We start from the raw sequence: 21,444 nt of genomic DNA, 5'->3' as shown, positions 1-21,444 counted from the left end.
CTTCGTTGTATGATGCACAACGGGCTTTTGTTCAGCTTAAAGTACCCTCAGTTTCTCTTCTCATCGCCCTTTAAAAGTGCTGGACTAGGACATGTAAAGTGTGATGGGGGGAAAAAAAACCCACTCAGTGTCCACATTTCTCTTCATGTATGTCTGGACTCGGCTTGATATAGGATTGTACCTTCAAGCCTTACCAGCGTTAAAACTCTTAGCTTGCCAACAGGACTCTTGTGAAAGAAGGGCAATAATTCAAACAGTGAACTATGGGAGAGAAAACCAGGTTTATCACGCGAATCTACTATCGGTTCATGGATTGACTATAAAACTTGTATTAATACCCTCTCAGAAGAGGTCAAGATAGTGTTGCAGTCCCAGGTTGAGTAAGAGTGGGTGGCTGTGGCCATCAGAAAGGAAATTTGTCTTCTGACAGAAAGAGCATGCCCCTCACTTGGTTAGCTCTTGGCCAACATTTTCTTGGCTACATTTGGAAAGACTTCAACATTCAACATGAAATTTGGATGGAATTGAACAAGCTGATCTGCACGAGGCTTCTAATAGATTCTGGGGAAATATTATCAAGTGTTTCTGTCTGGAATCACAGAGGAGCCTGGAAGACAAGTGACATGTGCTGTAGGCTTTTTAATCCTTACCCAGTCGAGAAGCCATTGATTTTCTGAATTGTGCCATGTGTTAGCTCTTAATTTATTTCCAGGATAGTGAAGATGAGGGTTAAGACTAAAAAGCTCTATATCCATTTTCTTCAAATTTCTCTTGGCAAGTTATTTAGCAATCCTACATAGTTTTAAAATTAAAGGTATTTTCTACATGACTCTTTTTTTTTTCTACATTTTTTTTCTATTTTTTTGACAGATCTGCCATGTTTATTTAGTACTGAGACTGGCGACCAATCTCAAAAGAAGTACTGCGGTGTAACAGAATAATAAAGTGTATAACAACATTATTATCTAGAATTTAAACTAGAATTTCTTGTTCCTGTATTACTGAAATGTGGTGCTTTTCTTGAAAGACTGTAGATTAATGGATAGCAAGTTCTAAGCTGGTAAATTAAAAAAAAATAGCAAAAAATTTAGATTATTGGAATTTGCAGCTTCTTGTTGAAATGAGCAGATAACAAGGTAGAAGTGGATGTTTCAAGCAATGAAATATGTTTGATATGCAGTTCAAAGTATTTGTAATGGTACCTAGAAACTTTTGTTTCTGTAACTATTAACTGTTAGGTGAGAGTTCCTTTGTGCATCTGTTAATTTCTGATTCCATCAGTTTTAGAGCTTCTTGTCATCTCTTGGTCGCTTGGCTCTGGTTACTGTTGGAGGCACAGTAGGACGTTTTGAAGACTTAGTGGATAGACAGGAAATTCTAGTTCACAAATATGAAACTTCAGAGATTCGTTTATGTCTTTAAAATGTGCATTTTTAGAATTTAATTTAAAAAACCCTATGAAATAGTAGAAGCTGAGATGAACTTACATTACAGAAAGCAAACAGACTTTTTTAAAAACAGAATTGCATTTTCTTAATCTAAGAGCTCATATTGACTCTGAAATGGATCCGTTTTACATAACATAGATCATGGTGACAATACAAGGTTGTTACTTAGATATTCTTTTTGATATGGCATACTATGCCACTATGAATTGCCACTTACTTTAAATCATCTGTTTAAAATTAGGAAAAATTGAAACTGTCAATAAGAATTTGCTTTATAGAGGAAATATGGATAGAAGAGTGCAATCTTTGGGGACCCCAGTGTGAGAGACAGTCATATTTTTCTAAGCCATCAGAGCTGACAGTTTTAAGACCATGCAACCGCTAAGTTATTTTGTCAGTAGAAAACAAATATTCTTGATTTTAATCTTTGTTTTGAATGTCCAGCTAAATATTAATTGATGTGTTCTTATTGCAGCATGGTATTCCAAAGTTTCTTTTTAAATTCAGTAGTTTTATGCAGCCTGGTTTATTTAAATAGGTATGGTTATCTTCTGTATGCAGGCTTATCGGTAACAGCAGAACAAATAAATCCTCATGGTTCCACTGTACGGAAAACAGAAGCTAGAGTTGAAGAGGCGTTTCGGAACAAACAGAAACCCACAATGGCGGTGTGGCCCAACTCAGCGAATAAATGTGCATGTGAGTACTGTGGGTGATAACTGGGCAAAAGTAGAGGTACTTCCAATGGCAAACATTTCATATGTGTCGCTACTACTGTTTACTGATTATTTCCAGAAGTAATTTTAGGCGTGAAATGTGAGACTTTAGGAAATACTCTTTTTCTGATTACATGAAATCTCCCCCCAAGATGTTGTAAAGAAGCAGGATTTCTGGTTTTGTGATAAAGAGTAAGTGTTTTTCTAATACAATACAAATACTGCATTTTATTTGTAAAATACTATTTTCAGTATAAGATGACTGATCTAATGAGAAAATCACGTCTATCTGTTTGATGAGAGTTAAGATTTGTTTACTCTGTGTGTGTGCATTCACAGGTACATACCTACACCCTGCTTCATACTCTCTCACATGCGCTATAGTTACTCACTTCCTATCTTCAATATGTACAGTAGCGTGCTAAAAGTTAGAAAAGAGATTACAAATTTAACTTTATTTTCCTTTACGGCACCTGGTTTTCAATAGTCAGTACCCATTATTGGAGGGTGTTAAGATACTATCGCTGCAACCCTACTGGATTAGCCCAATTAATTGACTGAAGTTTCTAGAATTGTTAGGAGTGGCTTTTTAACTGTGGTGTAGGTAATCAGAAGCACTGCTAATTATTTTCAAGGGGTAAATTGATTAGAACAGGTAAATACACAACATATTTTGATTATAAACAACATAAAGACTATAAGAGAAAATAACTATGAGGGTTATACTGATAGTTGTGCATGGCTTTCCTGCTGGAGCTGTGGAATCCATTATTAATATATTATTAGTAGCATTATCAATTATAGCTTAATAGGCAAACTGATGAATTGGACCTGACAGTGTTTCATTGGTTTTCGTGCTCTCCTTCATGGTACTTTTCCTTGGTGAGAAACATTTTGCTGGGCATGGTGATAACTGCCCAGAGATGAATGTTGTTTGTATGAATGATAGTGTTGATGTCAAATAGTTTAATTAATTAGAGGTGTATGGTTTTATTTCCTGAAGCTGTAATTTCTTTCGTTAAAGGAATTAAAGTCAATTGAACAGAATTATGGCTTGAATAAATTGTTATACAATAAATTGGTGATGTGGATCCAAGCTGTTCTTTATTCATTTGGCAGCTTGTGCAAAAACAGAGAGAGGAGGAAAGGGATTCTCAATATTTTTATCTTTTTAAGTTTCCTATGAAATCCAAGATGGAGATTCTCACTCTGGCTGATCTACAGAGCACTTTCCTGGCTCTGTGTCCTGTGCAGCAGACGGTGGGCTTTATAGACCTCCAAGCCAGACGTTTCTTGGGGGGAGAGAGAGCCATTTCTGGAGACTTCTATAAAAAGAAGCTCTGGTACCTCTTCTTTCTTCTCCACCTAACGCTGTGGATGCAGTGACAGTCGTTTGAAGCCTAGAGTCATCGACCGAAAGAAACTGCCAGTGTTCCTCTGAGTAAACAAAAAAGGAGCTAGTGTAGAGGCTCTGTTCCTGCTAGGATTTTGGTGAAAGTTTGAGGCTTAGTGGTGTTTGGGACTACGATCGTATGAAAATGTGCCATTTAAGGCTTAGTCTGGGAAAGGTCCAGGAGGGATGCGATGCATCTAGTAATCAAGAGAGAGAACCAGGAATTGATGAGCAATCAGAAGTCTGCAGAGGGGATTCAAGTAGTGCATGGGCATACTTAGAGACTGGGAACTGGGAAGAGATACAGTCTTAGAAGGGTGTTAGGAGGAAAGAGCAGGGGTAATGTGAGAGCAGAACAGAGCAGATTGTGGGGAGCATATATAGCAGTAAATTATATGGTGGATTGTGATTGTATAAATGGAAGAAACTAGTTCAGAGAAGGGATTTCTGAACAGAGATGGTTTTTAGAGGTAGAGTGGAAATGTTTTTATGGTCAAGAACTAAGATATTTTTTTTTTAAGACTAAAAAGCATTACACAAGCAGAGTAACAAGGACAGTGTTTCATGTATTTTAATTACACAGGATAAAGTCTGTACTTTCAAATTAATAATTCTGAAAATCTTCCATTTTTTTCTACCATTTGAACTTGAATTAGGTTTTTTCCTTTCATAAATCTAAGGAAAAAAATACCAATAATAACTTTGTTTGCCCGATTAAATTAATTTAGGAGCTTTGTTTTAATAATAGGACCTTTGTTTTGCAGCTGTTTTCTAAAATACTGTAAAAGGTCAATTCCTATGAAACACTTGAGAACCCTAAAGGAAATTGTCATTATCTTCTCTAAAAACGGAGTTGACTACAGACAGTGCAGCAGCCTTCCCCAATTTAAAGCCCTGTTTACTGTGCAGGGCTACTACAATGCAAAATGAGAGCTAATTTATCATATGTTGGTTTGTTTTTTGAGGTTATGTATCTTGTATGAAACCTTAGTTTTTTAGTTAAGTATTTGCGAATTATTTAATTATTCTAAAGTATTTTAGATTTTTTTTTATTTGATTGGATTAGATGGGCTATCAGAAATGTGGCACAAAATATTTGGTTTATTTGAAGGCATGGTGATACCTGTTCCAGAGTTAGATTTAATCTGCAACCTTCGTTTCCTTTGTTGAAGGTACATCAGTGGTGGATGGTGTATCACAGTATAGATGAGTTTTGAAAGTATTTCATTGCTAGAAGTTGCTGAAAACCCATTTGGGAGAGTTCTGCCACAGATAATTTAAAAATATTTCCATATTGACTGTGTGTTTTGAGAAAAGTGCAAGTGTTTTGGTGAGAACTTAGAACAGGACATAGGTCAAAAGCCTGATAAAAGTAGTTGTATGAGCATAGAATCACAAAATTGCTGTGGTTGGAAGGAACTTCTGGAGATCATCTAGTCTAACTTCCCTGCTTAGAGCTGGTTGCTCAAGGCTGTGTCCAGTTGTGTTTTGAACATCTCTAAAAACGGAGGCTCCACAACATACCTGGGAAACCTCTTCTAGTGCTTTGCCACTCTGACAGTAATTTATTTTTCTTACTTTTGAATTGAATGTCTTCTATTTCAACCTGTGCCCGTTACCTCTTGTCACTGGGCACCGATGAGAAGGGACTTGTTTCTCCTTGGTATGTACGTGTGTGGAAAAGGAAACTACCAGCAACGTGCAGTTTGGTGTGTCTGGTAAACTAATCATTGCTAAGTCATTTAGATACGCGTTAGTCCATAAAACATTAGCATCTTTTTAATTATTGGGATGCTGTTTAGTAAAACTTCGTCCTACTGCTCTGTTTTGCCAGTAGATGGAGCATGTTGCATATTATTTTACTGTCTTGCAGTTGCTTCCTTTAGTGTTACATATAAATGAACTGTATGGGGAAGATTTGGTTTTACATTCTTACCTTTTTTTTGCAGTATTTAACAATAATATGTTGTAGTGATAGACTGCAGATTTTATTTTTTCTTCATGGAGAAGATGTCTTTTATGCCATATGATGACTATGATAGCTGTGAAAATGGCATTTGGGGCAAATAACAAAATTAAAATATTTTGTGCTATGCAAAGTATTAAAAGTATGTTTTACATAAAAGTCATTTTATGAAATATGAAGTAAACAAACCGCTACCTTTTCCCAATAATTGAAGTGACTAATGGTCTCTATAGAGAGAACTGTAGGGAAATCAAGCAAAGATACAAAAAAGTGCTGCAGAAAATCTAGTTGCAAAATAAGTAATATTAACACAAAGCTATGTGTTTCTGCTTCATAATGGAAAGGAAGTTTTGTTTTGGCAGGGGTATTTCTAAAAAAGATTTTTAGAAAGAAAAGGTCTTTTTGTTTATAATTTTTCTCAGGAACTGTTTTATTCACAGTCTTTCTCTGATTTTCATCTGTTTAGTCTCTTTTCTTTGACCTCTCTGCTGCAGTGGTGTCCGTGATCCCATGTCTGCCGAAATGCCTTTTCAAAGGACGTGGCAGACCAGATGCCATATGGCTTTTATTGTTTTAACTATTTTCTGCCTTTTGGACTAGTTCTGAGTTTGGATTCAGAATTTGGATGCTGGCATATTAACAGTCATCCAGATGCTAATATTAAGATCCTAGTAGCTGCTGCTGGTTTGTCACAAATCCTACACTTGCTACTGTTTTCTTTCTCTTCCTGCTCTCCAGAAAAGGGATTTGACTTGGATTAATTCTCACTTGAGACAGAGGCCAGTACTGGAACTTGACAAACACCATTAGAAAAGATTTTCTGGAATTGGAGGACACCTTTGTCCTTTGAGGACATTGGAGCTGAGACAATTGTCTCTTTCTATTTCTTTACCATTTTGTTCTGGGCAGTGTAGGAGTTGGCATTCTGGATGAGGGCAGTTTGATCTCCTTTATCTGATGCAGGCTTCCACCAGATGCTTTAAAAGGAAGTTGCAAATATTTGAGAAATGAAAATTATTTTTTTCATGCCTTCTTTTGAAGGAAATACCATCTTAGCTGATTCTGAGTTGGTTAACAGTTCTTTTAAAACTCATAGGCTTTGTAATTCTTCTAATTTTAAATGCCTTTTAGTGAATTTGTGGGTGTTCTAACAAATCTTGACTGCCTGTTCCTTTTTGGGACTTTTGGAATCAGTGATATCTAGTGGTAAAGAAATTTTCTTTCATCACTATTAAATATCTGCCTCTTGAATTAAATGTCTCTGACAGAGGGCAAAGAGGGTCCTACAATTTACCTGATCAGTGACTATTTTGTATTCTCTTGTTACTCATCTCCTTAGTAATGCAAGATTGTTCAGCCTTCTTAAGAAGGGGATTTTCCTGAAAGCATTATTGCCACCTTTCTTATAAACATGGTAAAAAGAGAGACTTTTTCTGAAAAGTTTTTTTAATGAGTTATTCTAAAATCTTTTTTTTTTTCCTTAAAGTGGTATGCACAAGTGGTGTAATAAAAAACAGTTTTCACACCTCTTAGATATATCTTACTCCTCCCTCCCTTTTCAAAACTGACAATGTTTGCTTTAAATTGTTTAAAGACTTGGTGTAAAGTTTCTGTTTCCAGAAGTTGTTATCTTCTTGTGATTATTACCAGTTTCTTGACTTCAGTTTTCTTTTTTCTTTTTTTTTTTTTATTTTTGCCTCCTTGACACAGAAGCCAACCAGCAGCCTTGAGCCTTTCTGATATGTGATATAAATGAATGCCATAAATTCTATTGAATGTAATTTTAATTAGTGGGAGCCTCTTCTCTGCTTATGAAGAGAAGGAGAACTTTGTGTTTGTTCATGGCTGTCTTGCAGCAGGGAAGGTGTCACTCAGGAGTCCTTAAGAGCCAGCTGAATGTACCGAAAATGTAAATAACTGTAATAGTTGCTATTGTACAGAGCTACTCAGCAGAGGGAAAATGAGCAGATCTATAGAGGTGGAAAGTCTAAAACTGATCTCCACAGGTGATATTAATCTGATTGTCTCCTCTCTTTTGACTTCATTTTTCTCTTTAATTTTCTTATATGAATGTCTTGTCATGTACTTTACTAACATAATTACTCTGGTTTCATGTAGATTGTATTTTTAGCTTAGTTTCCCAAGAAAATAATACCCGTGCTCTCTGTCCGTCCCTGCTCCCCTAACGACTTCTGAATCATTTAGCCAGGTTCAGACAGATTTGACAGGACATGAGGGCTGAAAGATTAGATTCCTGCGGGTTTTGTGAAAATTGGTAGCTGGATAAATCATAAATCTACGCATCTACTGAAGGAAAAGGCTATAGATTGAAAATGGTAGTTACCTGTTCTGCCTGGCCTTGTTAGCTGATCGCTTAAGCCGTTGTATTGGCCAGGCATAGCACACACACCTCAGATGTGTATTGTGTGTCCTCTTCAGGTGGGGTGGGGAGGAACAGAAGATACTGGGAAAGTTTTGTGAGAAATGCTGGGAAGAGCTTGAGTTGAGAGCATTATAGGGGGTGGTAGGGGAAAGCAGTTGAGTAGGGGGAGAAAATGCTGGGGATACAAACTGGAACCCAGGAAATTCCATCTCAACATGAGGAAAAACTTTACTTTGAGGGTGACAGAGCACTGGAACAGGCTGCTCGGAGAGGCGGTGGAGTCAGATATTCGAAACCCGCCTGGATGCGTTCCTGTCCAGCCTGCTCTAGGTGAACCTGATTTGGCATTGGGGTTGGACTAGATGATCTCCAAAGGTCCCTTCCAACCTGTACCATTCTGTGATACTGCAACCAAGATGGTTTTTTTGGAAATACGCTTTTTCTCCTCTTACGGAACTTGATGACACTGTTGAGTAGAAGTGTCCAGATTCTTCAAGTATTTGCTGACATAACACAAACTGTTATATATACTGCTGATGGTCATAAATATGTTAGATTGATGCATACAGTTTTTTAAATGTATTTTTCAGGTCTGTGCCTTGAGTGCCTTCCATCTAGGTGAGGAAAATGATGTCTCTTAGGGGTTAGTTCACTTCAAGCTGGTCAAACTATAGGTTGCTACTAAAGCTGCTGTCTTGCCTTTTCACTGGTTGCATATTTCTACCATCTCCCCTGGGCCAGAACCATCATTCATGAGTTGGAAAGCTCAGTTGGGGAACTGAAGATGTTGAAAATAACCCAGAAAAAAATAATATAATGTTTCAGATGGATTTAGTTCCCTTATCTGTTTTACTGCAGGAACAGTAGTGCCTGCACAAATGAGGTAGTGGAAATGCTATAGCTGGCTTTGGAGCGAGAAATGGCTTTGTCTGTGAGTGGAAGCTGGCACCTCATTTTGCTTTTTAAGCCATTGTGGAACTGTGCTCTGTTCTTTCTTACTGCTTATCTCTGACTGCAGTTTGGGACTTTGTGACTAAAAACCCCAGAGACTTTCAAGTGGACTATTCAGTGCCCCTTGGTAAGGGATGTGGAGCTACTGGAAGCAGCTAAATTACTGTGGCAGATAGATAGATATCCTAGATGCTGCATAAGAGGGTGTAAATTGCTCTCAAGGCTTTGAGTTACTTTACGCACAAGACATCAGAAAGAAGTTTAGGTTTTTGATCATGGAAGAAAAACTTGAAACACGTGCATTGCTTCAAGTGGTTCTTGATGATACTGCAGCCGCAAAATCGAGATCCATGGTGATCTTGCTTGCCATGAGAATCTCCATTGGATTTTAATCCCCAGGAATTCTTCATGAAATAAAGGTAACAACAGAGAATCGACTGATGGATGTGAGTTTTATCATTTAATGACAAGAGGATTTACATTCTCTCATGGACTTTTTAGCAGTGCAGAGGCATATAAGGGTCTTCTTTTCTGCAGCATAAAGTGAACTTGTTATCCTCCACTGATGCTGTGCTGCACTCACTAGACTGTAGTAGTCAAACTACAGGAATTTCAAGAGAAACGTACCTGCTTTGACTGCTGCATCTTCTCATTAGAGTTCCTCCACACTAAGGCAAGCTGACTTGCTTGTTAATGACTGACAATCTTTGAATCTTCTAATTATATCTGCTTCCTTTCCTAACTGTTAACTTTATATAGTCTGCAGGTCTGTCACTGTGCTACTGGATTTGTGGGACAGCAGCAGTGTGTACCTCAACTTTGATGCTTCTGTACCTTTTTTTTTAAAAAAACCCTCTGATTTGCGGAGACCATACTAAATAGGAAGGTGACACTTACCTCTAGATCTTGCAGAAATATTTCAGGAATGTGGGAAGGATTTAGATTTTTTTGTTTGTATTGTTTTGGGTTTTTTGACCATCACTGTTCTTTAGTATCCAAGAACTGCACCCTGCTCTGGACAGGGTTGGTGTGCACCGCTAGGTAAGGGTGTTTATTCCATCAGAAGATGTTGTCGTTACTTGGTGTATCTCACTTGAGAATCTTAAGGTGGAACCTGCCAGTGGGTGAGAGTTTCTGAAAGTCCACTAGCGATTTAATTTTACTTCTGCCTAGAGGACTAGTCCTTCCGAAGTAAGTACAGAATTCCCTTTTTAATCATGGGAGGCCACCTCCAGGGGAAATGCTGTCTGGCTTAAGTTTGGGGATCTTTCAGCAGACTCTTAAAGTGTCTCAACACAGGAGTATAATAATTGAGAAGCCCCACCTACTGCTTAACGAAATGTAGGGTAAATTTTTATTGAGTGAGTAATTACATTGTATTACATTGCACTTTTTAGAAATGCTGTCTGCATACTCTTCGGTGCTTAGGGGGAAGAAGAGCGGGGAATGGTTGTTTTTGATATCAACTTCATGTGAACCTAAGTGAAATATTATGTGTGACTCATGGTCAAACAGGTACTTATTGTCATTAAAAATTCTGAATAGCGATTTACAAAAAAGGAAACCGGAAAGAAGCTAGAACTGAAGTGAGGATCCCCTTGGCAAATCTATAGAGGTTATGTGAAGATTATAGAGAGAAGAGTTCAGCAATTCAGAAGGAAAGTGAATGTATTCATGTGTGAATAATTGGTATTATAATAGTTTGAGTTATAGAAACTCAGTTCTATAAAGCTGGATTCCTCTGACAATAGTATTTCTACTGCCTCTGGCACAAATACTGCCAAAAGTCTGGGTATCAATGGGTAGATTTCAGATGAGTAGTTTTAAAAGGAATAATTGAAAAGGTGTTAATGCATTAACTTGCAATTGTATATACGTCTTTTTTTTTTTTTAACAAAGTTAACTCAGGAATTTTTCTTCTGTAAACGTGTCACAAATCATACTGACTATAAAATCAGAAGTGTGGCATTCTACTCTCGCTGGTTTACAGTCTTATAAATCACCGTTAAGGTAGAGGAGAGTGGACTCCAGGTTAAGTTTTATTTTTTAGCAACAATCCATTAATTCCTGCCCATTAGCCCTTTAGTTTTGCATCAGTTTTAACCTATGGTAGCTCCTTCTTCCTTTTTGAGTCATATCCAACTGTCTTGCAGGATTCAGAGATAAATTTTACTTTTTCCTGCCTCAAGTAACAGCTTTTCAGGTCTGTGTTATTGTGCCTTTTTCTTTCCAGTAAATACAAAGAGAATCAATCTTGATGATGAAATCTGGTGCCAACTTCTACATTTGGTCACATGGTTCCTTGCTCCATTAAACATTCCTACTTGTACCACTCCCATAGCGTTACTGGGAGAAGTGGGCAGGACAGGAAGACAGATTGGTGGTGGATTGTGTTTTTAAATATTGTGTTCCTTGCTCAGCTTTTCTCTCTTCCTAGAGGCTTGGCTGTCTGTATAAAAGAAAAATCTGTGTAACGATATTATGGGTGCTAAGGATCTGGAACAAAAGTGTTCTTCTCCTGTCCCAAAAGACATTCCTTGGCACAGTGCACCCAAGTTGAGAACAAAAATGTGTCGTTTTGAAGGAACAATTTAAAATTGAGGACTAGAAGTCTACTTTTGATATGATCAACAAGCTTAAAACTAGTGAGTGGGCTCAGATTTATTAGCTGGGGGACTAAGAATCTCACTGAGGTCACAAAAATGATGTGGGCAGTTTTGTGTTAAATAAATTCAAGTGAGACATTTGGTTGGGTTTATGAAAGTCTGAGGAGACAAAGCTCCAGTGGCTGGGATGGAAGGGGTTGAAAGCAGGAAGGCTTTTATCTGAATGACAGGAGAAAAAAGTTGATTCTTTAGAAGTATAGGGACAAAAAGAATGAGGATTTTTGAAGCGTTGATCTCTTGTTTACAGGGCTGGGTGGCTCAGGTGATGATGATACTGCCTTAAAACAAGAAGTGAGAGTCTGGGATGGGAATACTTTAGCATTAACTGAATTCGATTGACCAAATGTGGGTGAAAACCGAAAGTAGCTAGATTATTGCTTTTGCCAGCACAAATACTGTGAAATATTAGGAGGGCATGTTCTGCAGTATCTGGTGATGAAACGCTGTTCTTCATTTGTAAGTCTCAGTGGTTGGTTGGAGGTATCAAATTATTTTTTTTTTTTTGATATTGTGACATGACATCAGTTTTATAATAATAGCAATGTTTCAACCAAAGCTCTGCTTTATTTTCATACTTTGATGAGGTAGCTGAAAATATCCTGCATTTACTGGTTTTGATGTAGTGTAAACCTCAAAACTCCTGGGAGGACATCTGTAGCACTTTCTGTGGTTGCTTTGTCCTAATTAAAAACAGCAATAAAACCCAAGGTGCACAATGCGTGTTCAAATACTACTGCATGAGAGGGAGAGTTTAGCTGGACTTGGTGACTGTCATTTAGGAAGACTTGAAATTTAATGAAATGCATAATATGGGATTTTCATTCCTATGATTTTACTTCAATGTGGTTTCTCCCACGCTTAGGAATTTTAGAAATGTACCTGTGTGTTCAGGCAAATTATGGGTTCTCATCCCTGGTAGAGCTTTGCAGGGTGGTCAAAATGGATGCACTAGTAGAGTGGGCATATGTAAAGTACAATTCATTGACGTAATAAATGTCAAATATATGTGACATTATATCTGACTGCTAGAGCAAAGTCAACCTAAAAAGCCAAAATCATCATATCTTTCACTGAATTTCACTGAATTTTTAGAGTTGGAAGGGACCATAAAGATCATCTAGTCCAACTCCCCTGCTGAAGCAGGATTGCCCAGAGCATGTTAGAGCAAAATCTTTAAAAATTTCAACTTTCAAAATGTAGGTAATACATTTTAGGACATACTAAATTTCCTTTAAAAGAGTTTAACTCCCCTCCTCTGTTTTACTTGCCCGTCTTTGGAGTTGAGGCTAAACCCATTGCCTAATAGGGGAATTTTTTGTCTGTAAGTTTATATTCACAGAATATTCCCCTGTTTAGTTTCAGGTTTGCTGCTTCTGTTGTTAATGAAAATCTCTTGCACAATCTAGGGAAAGATTACATGAGCTCCTGAAAAGTTACATGTGTAGGTTGTAGTTTGTCATCAATAAAACAATTAAACTGACTGTAGAAACTGCCATCAAATCTACAAAATAGCTGGAGAAAGGGGATTTTCCCCTCAAATCTCACAGTTCTCAGCAAGGCTTATTTGTAACAATAAATACGCTCTCCAAGTGAAACTCTGTTTTTATGGCAACGTATCTGTATCTTTAGATAGATTTGAAAACTAAAAGGTTAAGATTTATTCATAATGTAGTGGTTAAACTACCTGCTTACATATGCCACTCGTGGGGAGGAAATTGTGGAGTACAGTTGTGCTGCTGTGATTTAATTCTCAACGCTTGTACCTGCACAGTGCTTGTACCTTCAGAGCAACTTAATAAACACTGATGTTTGTAACTCAGTGTGAGGCTGGCAGACACAGATCTAGGACTTAATATCCCATAAATCAAAGCAGCCTACAAATACCAAGGACATTATGGAGGTGCTCAACCCAGGAGTTCATTTCAAACTGGAGGAAAATTCGTTAATCTCTATTGGCTGTGATTTTCAATTATTAGCACTTGGCTGCAACTTCAGCAATTTTACAAAAATATGAGCAGTCTGCATCATTACTTGAATTTGAATGTAGAAGTTTCCATTTTTCCTAATCTTTTCCTTAGTCTTCTGAGCTGTGTCATATTAGTGCTCTTGAAAAGGATATTGATGACATTATCAGGTTTGAATTAGGTCTTCCTTCTGTATTTACTGATCGTATTGCAAACATATGCTCCAAGATCTTTTTTATATTGATGCCTTAGTTGTATCTCACTGCAAATAGGTTAGTAAAAAGAGCGCCCCTTCTGAAAAAAGTTCATTATGTGATTTTTTCAAAAGGCACAGAAAGTAAACATAAGAAATAGGAAAAGTTAAAAAGTAAGGATGCAGAAGGAAAAAAGGATTTTGTGACCATGCTGCTTCAAGTTGAGTTGCATAATATGAGGGGAGGGCGTTGGTGATGAGGCCAGTTTGAGGACCTGTGATTCCCTTTCAGCTTACAGACTCATTGCACAAATGCAGATGTTTGCGAGGTCTTGGTGTAGACAGGGTTGCTAAATTGGCCTGGGTCTAAAACAAAGATCCTCATTTTTTTTTTTAAACGAGTCTCTGCATTTTGTCAATGCAGTCAGCTTCAGTACAGAGGTAGGAATGAATGGAAGATTGAGGAGCTTTAGCCGATTTAAGCAGTGAAGATGTATGTGAGTCGACACTGGACATAAATTGAAGTGAGAGGTGCTGACTGGATACAGGGAAAAAGCCTTTTTGCTGTTATGACAATTACGCATTGGTAGGAGATGCTTGTGAAGGTGACATAGTCTGCATCCATGGAGGGTTTCAATGCAGGGCTGGATAAAGCCCTGAGAAACCTGCTCTGCCCTCGTAGCCGACCCTGGTGTGAGTAGTAGGTTGGACTAGAGACTTCCTGATGTCCCTTCCAACCTGAATTATTCCTTGAATCCACGGATTGTACTTCCCTTTGTTTTGTTGTAAAACAATTTCAAATCGCTGAGGTTCTAAAAAGGGAAAATGAGAATAACTTTTAGAGGCTGCATTACCCAGATGAGAATGACTGACTGAGTTCTGCATCATTGCTCAACTGCTTTCTTTTAGTGTTTTACCTACAAACGGGTATGTATAAAATACATTAAGTAGGAAAGGCTAGCAAGTCTTCCTTGTTTTCATAGTTTAGAGCAGGAATTGTATACGCGACTGAGTGTTCACTCCTTATACTTCTGGAAGTCCTTTGTGTCTGTAATTTGCTCACGTTGAAATCAATAGACAGCTTGCTTTTTTCTTTGAAATATGAACACATTTGATTGCCTCACACACTACATCATACTCTAGTATCCTAGTCTGTTTACTGAGGTGTACCTGTGCATCTAAAAGTTTCTTTTTTTTTTTTTTTTTTTTTCATTATAATTCAGTTCGAATCAGGAGAAAATCAAGACGGCGCTCGCAGTGGGGCAAAGGCATTATTAAGAAGAGGAAAGTCAATAATTTAAAGAAAGATGAAGATGAGGCAAAGTTTGCTGATGATGAAAATCATGGAGAGGACAGTAAATTACTGGAAAACGGAGAGCTGGAGATCAGCGCTGACTGCATTGAGGAGAATGGAGAGGAAACGGGAGATCTCTCAATGACAAATGACGAATCCTCTTGCGATATTATGGATATAGATGCAGAGCAGAGGCTTAATAATGGGACATCAGGAAAGGAAAACAATTTTGCATCCACAGAAGAAGAGAGTTCAAATGAGTCTCTGTTAATAAGCGACAGTGTTACCCTGAGTGCTGAAAAGGAGTTAAGGAAAGACTCGACATCAAAAGGGGACTGTGTGAATGGAGAGACGTCTGTACACAGCTCAGAGGGTGTACCTGTTCCAGCGTGTCATAACGGTAAAATGGAATCAGTTGATGCTGTTTCACCCTGTGACAACAGGGATGGGTCTAGTAGCAAGCAAAAGTCTTCATCTGAAGATCAGCCAAAGGAGAAAACGGAAGCTTCCAGTGAAAGTCAAGGAGCTGATCAAGTGAAAGCTGAGTTACCACATTGCAGCAATAATGAAAAAACACTACAGAGCACAGACATTGAAACTAAAGATGCCGAAGCAGATAAAGAAGGTATAGCTTGATTTCAGTGTTTCTGACTTTATCTTAGTGTCCATTGTAATAACTTATGTTGCAGTTATTATTATATGATAATATTTTATGAACTGCTGTATATTTATTTGAAATTTTTAGTATGCCTACAACATCTAATTACACATAGATAAATTAGAAGGCCACCCGTGACTTGCTGTAATGTTATCTTAGGCAAGTAAGTGTATCCCAATATTTAGAGTATTCTGTTTACTTTTTGGTAGGGTTTATGGGAAATATTGTAAATATGGAGATAACATTTAAACAATAATTAAAGATTTAAAAAATATCGGTGCAGATAAATATATGATGTATGTTTTGGTCTGTCTATATTCTGATCTATATATCTTTTTTCTTATTTTGTTAGAGATTTATGATAAAAATATCATTGACATTGGATGAAAGACCCTAGAAATCCAGAATGTATTTCTTTAAAAATGTTTACTCATAGCAAAAGCCAGATAAACTGTTGTTTATCTAATGGAGAAGGTATCTGGCTTTGGAGTTAGAGTCAACATAGTAACAGTGCAGCAAAAAGATAAGAGAAGGAGAAGGGAAATCCTGGTGGTGCATAAAAGAAGGGACCATGTCCTTTGAAGACAAGAGACATAGGTTCCTCAGGGAAGAGAAATAAAAGCCTTATGCATGATTGCCTTTTTAATTAGCGTTTCAGAATTATCTAAAAGAATGAAGTCTTTACTTCAAAAGTTAGCACTGAGATTTACAAAGTAAATGAGCTTTAATGAGAGATCTGAATTATAAGAATATCACTATATACATGTTGGCTGTGTTTGTATATACATATTTCCTCTAAGGGTAAGGAGAACAGTAGAAGAAAGGTCCTAAGAATACCAGAAGAAGAGTATGGTGTATGTTAAGACACTTCTAAATTTCATAGTTGAATTTTGTATACATTAAGGACGGTTATAATAACAGGAGACCTCAGAAAAAAAAACGGATTTTTAAATAGTTGAGGAGGAGAAAAACAGTGAATGAATGTAGGGAGAGAATCATGAGATAAAAAAAATACTTTGCTCTTCACAAGAGAATTGGATAGCAACTTTAATACAGAGATGGAAGCAAAGAGAAATGTGTCACAAAAGCATGAAGTTTTAGGAGTAGAGCAGATGTTAGAGTGACCGTGGTGATGAAGACATGAGAAGCTTTGGAGAGAAAAATGAGGATTTGATTCACTTAGGCAGAAAGATTTTGAGCATTAGCTTAATATCTGAACTTCAGTTAGAAGCTGTATAATTTGACATTGTAAAGTAGAAATGATACAATGGAAAAACTCTTTCAGAGACCTTCAGTTTTCTGTTGGGACTTAGGAGTTCAGTTTTAAAGATGATCAGTTTAATGTGTGTTTGCAGAACTCTGGTTTTGTGTACCTGTAAACATTCAGAATTCTGCAAAGCTGATGAATAACGTGCACTGCTACCATCATGCTTATTTGGTTCAAAAAAACCCCAACAAACCAAACAGGCAAAATCAAACCAAAGTGAAAGAAACAAGCTGTTCATTTTGAGAGACTGACAGTGCTGATAATTGTTTTTGAAATTACAGGTATATTCAAAAGCAAGAAAACACGAAAAGTTGCTACGGAACAGTCAAAGCCCACAAGTTTGGAGCAGGTCCCAGAGGAACCACTGGATCCCTTACCCTCTGTAGTCGTTGACCATGACAGACTAAAGGTAATGGAACTGGAAAATGAGTTGAACTATTAATGAAACTGTCCATGAAAAATGCTTCCTTCCTCTGTTATGAAGTAACGTTTCCTTTATATTTGACTGCAAACAAATACTACGGCAGCAGTAACTTCTGAAGAGGATTTGTCGAACAGTGGGTTTAGGATGAAAAGTTAATAAAACTACTGAATCCTTACTGTCCCATCATTACTAGCTTTACAAATCCAGTAATGGCACAGCAGTCCACTATTTTAATTGCAGTTTTTGCAGGTACTGTTATGTGTTAATTGGACATGCCAGTTACTGAGGAACTGTTGGGTGCCTAGTAATTAGGAGTTATCATCTTTTCCCTTCCCATGTACATATACTTGGTGGAAAGATCTGTTAGTGGATTGGAAAACAAATTGGAATTGTGCTGATGTTTTAGCGTCATAGACTGAACCCCTGCTAGTTAATTTTCTTTTGGTTTTGTCTCTTTTAAAGAAAAGTTACAATAAAATTTGCTGTCTTCTGTTGTAGAAACTAGCTTGACCTACTATGAAATTTAGATCCCACTTGCTGTGGAGTACAGATGATAATCTCTTTGGAAACAATAAAAATGTTATGAGAGGGAAAAAAAATCTTAAAATTTACTATCTGCTGCCATATAAAATACACAGTTTCACCTTTTGTTTATGAGCAGCTTTACATGTGTTGTCCCCCCCTTCTTTTATTGTACTGTTTTTCAACATTTGTGAAATTCCAAACGTGTTTCCATTTGGTACTTAAAATTTCGTGCCAATGCAAGTTCTTCAAAATGTCTGCTTTAGCTATCGAGGCAGTTTTTATGGTTTGCTGTGTCATAATTGTTGACATTACCCTGGCTATACTGAGTATAAAACCTAAGCCAAGAGGATAAAAGTGTGGGTATAAGCAGAGAAGTCAATAGAGACATTGAGTCTGTTTGGATCTACATGGAAACAGTGGCCTTACTGGTAGCCACGTGTGGTCCATTTTATTTGTATGTGTCCCTCCAAAATAGGGCTTCAGAAGGAGATTGTGTTTCTGATTTGTCCTTAAAAATAATAATAATAAAAATAAATAAAAACCCTCTTAACTTTACCTTCTGTTGTCCCAACAGAAACTGCTTGATTTGGTGGTTAAGAAAAGCGACAACCTGACTGTTGACCAACTTGAGAGATTGTATTCGCTCCTCAGTCAGTGCATCTACAGACATCGTAGAGACTATGACAAATCACAACTTATAGAGGTGATGTTGTACACTTTCTTTTATTCTTTATCTGAATTTTCTGAGACTTTTTTTTCAAGAACTTAAGTTAATCTTATCAATTTATTGTTGTACTAGATGGCAAAAGCTTTAAATAGACTTTGAGGAAGGTATCTATAAACAGGAAAAAGTTTGGTGTAGTAATGACTTAAAAACCAGACGTTTCTAGTAATGCTTTCCTCAGAAAAGGGTTAAGCATTTAACATAAAAGAACGGAGGAAGAAGAGGAGAGAAGACAGCAGCACGGAGAAGCACGTGCTAGCAGAGCAAAAATGGAGTAGAAGCAGTTTCCACACTGGTGGTGTGAATAACAGTGGATGTAGTGGCTGCTTTATAGACAGACCGAGACAACATTGCTGCGGTTGCCCCTACTTGCATTTGCCTAACTAGGCCAAAAAAAAAAATTATGTGCCTCTGCTCCATGCAGTTTGCTGATTGTGATTTTCATAGAAGATCTTAAAAGTTTGCAAACTTGCTCTAGATCAGTAAGTATACCCTTGGGGAAAGTCCAGTACAGCATGATGTAAAGCAGTTGTCTGCTTTGGTGTCATCCTTTGCCCGCTGTCAAAGGCCTCTTGTCTGCAAACACAGTTAAGTTGGTCGCTTCGCCATTGGTGTAAGCTGATTTGACAGTCAGTCCCTCCAGCATCATTGCTGTAGCTGCAGAGAGGTTTGGATCAGCTTCCAGACTCAGCTGATAACCAACACTGCGGGGAAAAAAAAAGGACAATTGCTAGTTTCCAGTTGGATCACTGGACACTAAATATTTTTCTCCATGAATATTTTACAACAAAACCTGGAAAGGTCTTAATGTGGGATATCGTAGAGTTCCTGCAAAATACTTTGCAAACCATTTTCATGCTGTTCCTCTGCCATCTTCACCTAAAAATATGTTGAAAGTCTGTACCAAATGTTAGGTAGATGAAAAAAGACATTTATCCAGCAGGAGTATGTAGAAACTGATCTTTACTTTGATTTTCCAAACTGTGCAGATATGTTTACAGCTGGGTCACCAATAGCATAAGTGTGCAGTAAGACTTGAATTCATGCGATGTGCCGTTGCGATGCTTTCTTAGTACATATTGAGTACGTTAATTATATGTGGCCCTAATGCACTTGGATTTTTCCATAGACTATCATAGCAGAACGCTTTTCTGCATTAGTACTTTTTTAATTAGTTTCCTCTTTTACCATATTTTTCTAGCAGATAGCAGCTCATAAACAGAAATGTTTATTTTCCTATTAGTTCAGTTTTTAAAAAAAAAAAAATAGCCCAGTGAATGCGATTCTGTAATGTAACTTTATTTTCTGTCTGTATATTTATATATAATTGATGTCTCTTGCAGGAGATGGAAAGAACAGTTCATGTGTTTGAAACATTCCTGTGAACTCGTCAAGATGGGTGGGTTTATCCTCTCAAACTGCTCACGGGAGAGCAGTTCTCTGAGCCATTCAGTTTCCATTTGCACCAAGTATGTGCAGAGCCTTGGTCTTAAGTGCTCTCTCTTTTTCTTTCTGTTGAATTTGGTGCTATTGTCTCAGGTACCTGAAACCAACCAGCCTACAAGAACCAAACGGAACTTCATATAGTTGTATCTGATATAAATAAAGAATACAATGCCACAGCTTGGAGATTTTTGGTGCTACAGAAACTGTTCTTGTTTCTGCTCTTGTTCACTCTACATGCATTATCTTTGGGGAAACTTCAGGCAAAGTGGAGACCAACACATACAAGAGAACTGGAAAGAGCAGATCTAAGTTGAATATTTTTAAACAGGCAAACTTTTTTTAATTTTTTTTTTCCAATTTTTCTCTTCTCTGGGGTAACGGACAAAAAAAATCTGTTCTAAAGAAGGCAATGATGCATTGTGGTAGGAATCTTGAGTAACTGGATGTACAGTAATTTGAAGATGAGGCTCTCTAGAACTGCCTTTAATGTGCCTTTTAGTCAATTGAGAAAGATAAGGCTAATCATTTGGTTTGGATTCTAGCAAATGGCAATGTTAGAAAGCTGTCTTCAGAATGAAGATCTCCAAAAGGATGATTTGTATTCTCTTCATTGGATGGCAACTAGTATTATGGTTCTATAATGCCTGTCTTACTCTACAGAACTAAGACACACTGAAAAAGCCACATACTTTACCAAAATGGTGAAATTACTTTTTCATTGGTATGTATTTGTTTTAGAAACAAGTTACACAGTGACACTCTTCTGTGTTGCTAAAAATGAAGCATTTTCCCACCATGTCCTTGTTTTCCATTTTGAAAAAACCAAGTTTAATACTGGCGGGTTTGTTTCTGAAGTTCCGTGTTTGTGATATAGCTTGGACTGTGCAGTGCAGGTAAGAAGACACTATAGTCGGTCAAAGTCCTGGAGCCCAAGCTCACTTGAAAATAAAACTTAAACTAGGCTTCACAACTCGGTCCATGCAAAGCATTGTTCGTGTGGGGGGGCTGGAGAACAGCCTTTCGAATCGATCTGTTCGGACCAAAGTTCTCTGGGTCCGAATTGCGTAGTTCAAAACCTTTCCTTTCTGGCAACTGGAGAGAACAGTCTAGGCGGTTTCAAGAAAAAACATTGTTTTATCACGAGCTCGGTATTAAAACGTTACCCGGGCTGATTTATGTCAAACCTACGTGGAAAGTCTTTTAGAGCAGTTGGTTGGTGTTACCATCGTTAACCATTCATTGTGACTGTCCCTACGTAGCTGCGGAAGCGTCTTTCCAGAAATATGCAATACAGCGCGCTTAGTTTTTTAATTAGAGCAAACAGTCTTGGACTACTGCAGAGATACTGAGCTACCTCAGCTTTTTGTATTTTAGTTACCAACAGTGTTTATGGAGGACTGTGATCACTCTGCTCCCACTGACAACC

The 21,444-nt window shown here is 37.5% G+C and overlaps 1 protein-coding gene across 2 annotated transcripts in view; it reads left to right on the top strand.

Annotated features, from left to right (window-relative positions):
- Positions 1 to 20,200, top strand: part of ATAD2B (ATPase family AAA domain containing 2B) — a 77,013-nt gene extending 56,813 nt beyond the window's left edge. For both annotated transcript variants that reach the window (XM_074152921.1, XM_074152920.1), the window contains 5 exons: positions 2,010 to 2,147; positions 14,904 to 15,599; positions 17,181 to 17,308; positions 18,423 to 18,551; positions 19,916 to 20,200. In XM_074152921.1, the coding sequence (XP_074009022.1) occupies positions 2,010 to 2,147; positions 14,904 to 15,599; positions 17,181 to 17,308; positions 18,423 to 18,551; positions 19,916 to 19,957 (1,133 nt within the window). In that variant the 3' untranslated portion in view covers positions 19,958 to 20,200. The remainder of the gene's footprint in view (positions 1 to 2,009; positions 2,148 to 14,903; positions 15,600 to 17,180; positions 17,309 to 18,422; positions 18,552 to 19,915) is intronic.
- The last annotated feature ends 1,244 nt before the right edge of the window (positions 20,201 to 21,444 follow it).

The sequence above is a fragment of the Numenius arquata genome, chromosome 9, assembly GCF_964106895.1.
Source record: "Numenius arquata chromosome 9, bNumArq3.hap1.1, whole genome shotgun sequence".
In the NCBI taxonomy this organism is placed as follows: domain Eukaryota; kingdom Metazoa; phylum Chordata; class Aves; order Charadriiformes; family Scolopacidae; genus Numenius; species Numenius arquata.
The sequence above is the reverse complement of the archived record's forward strand: the minus strand, read 5'-3'. Positions and strand labels throughout refer to the sequence as shown.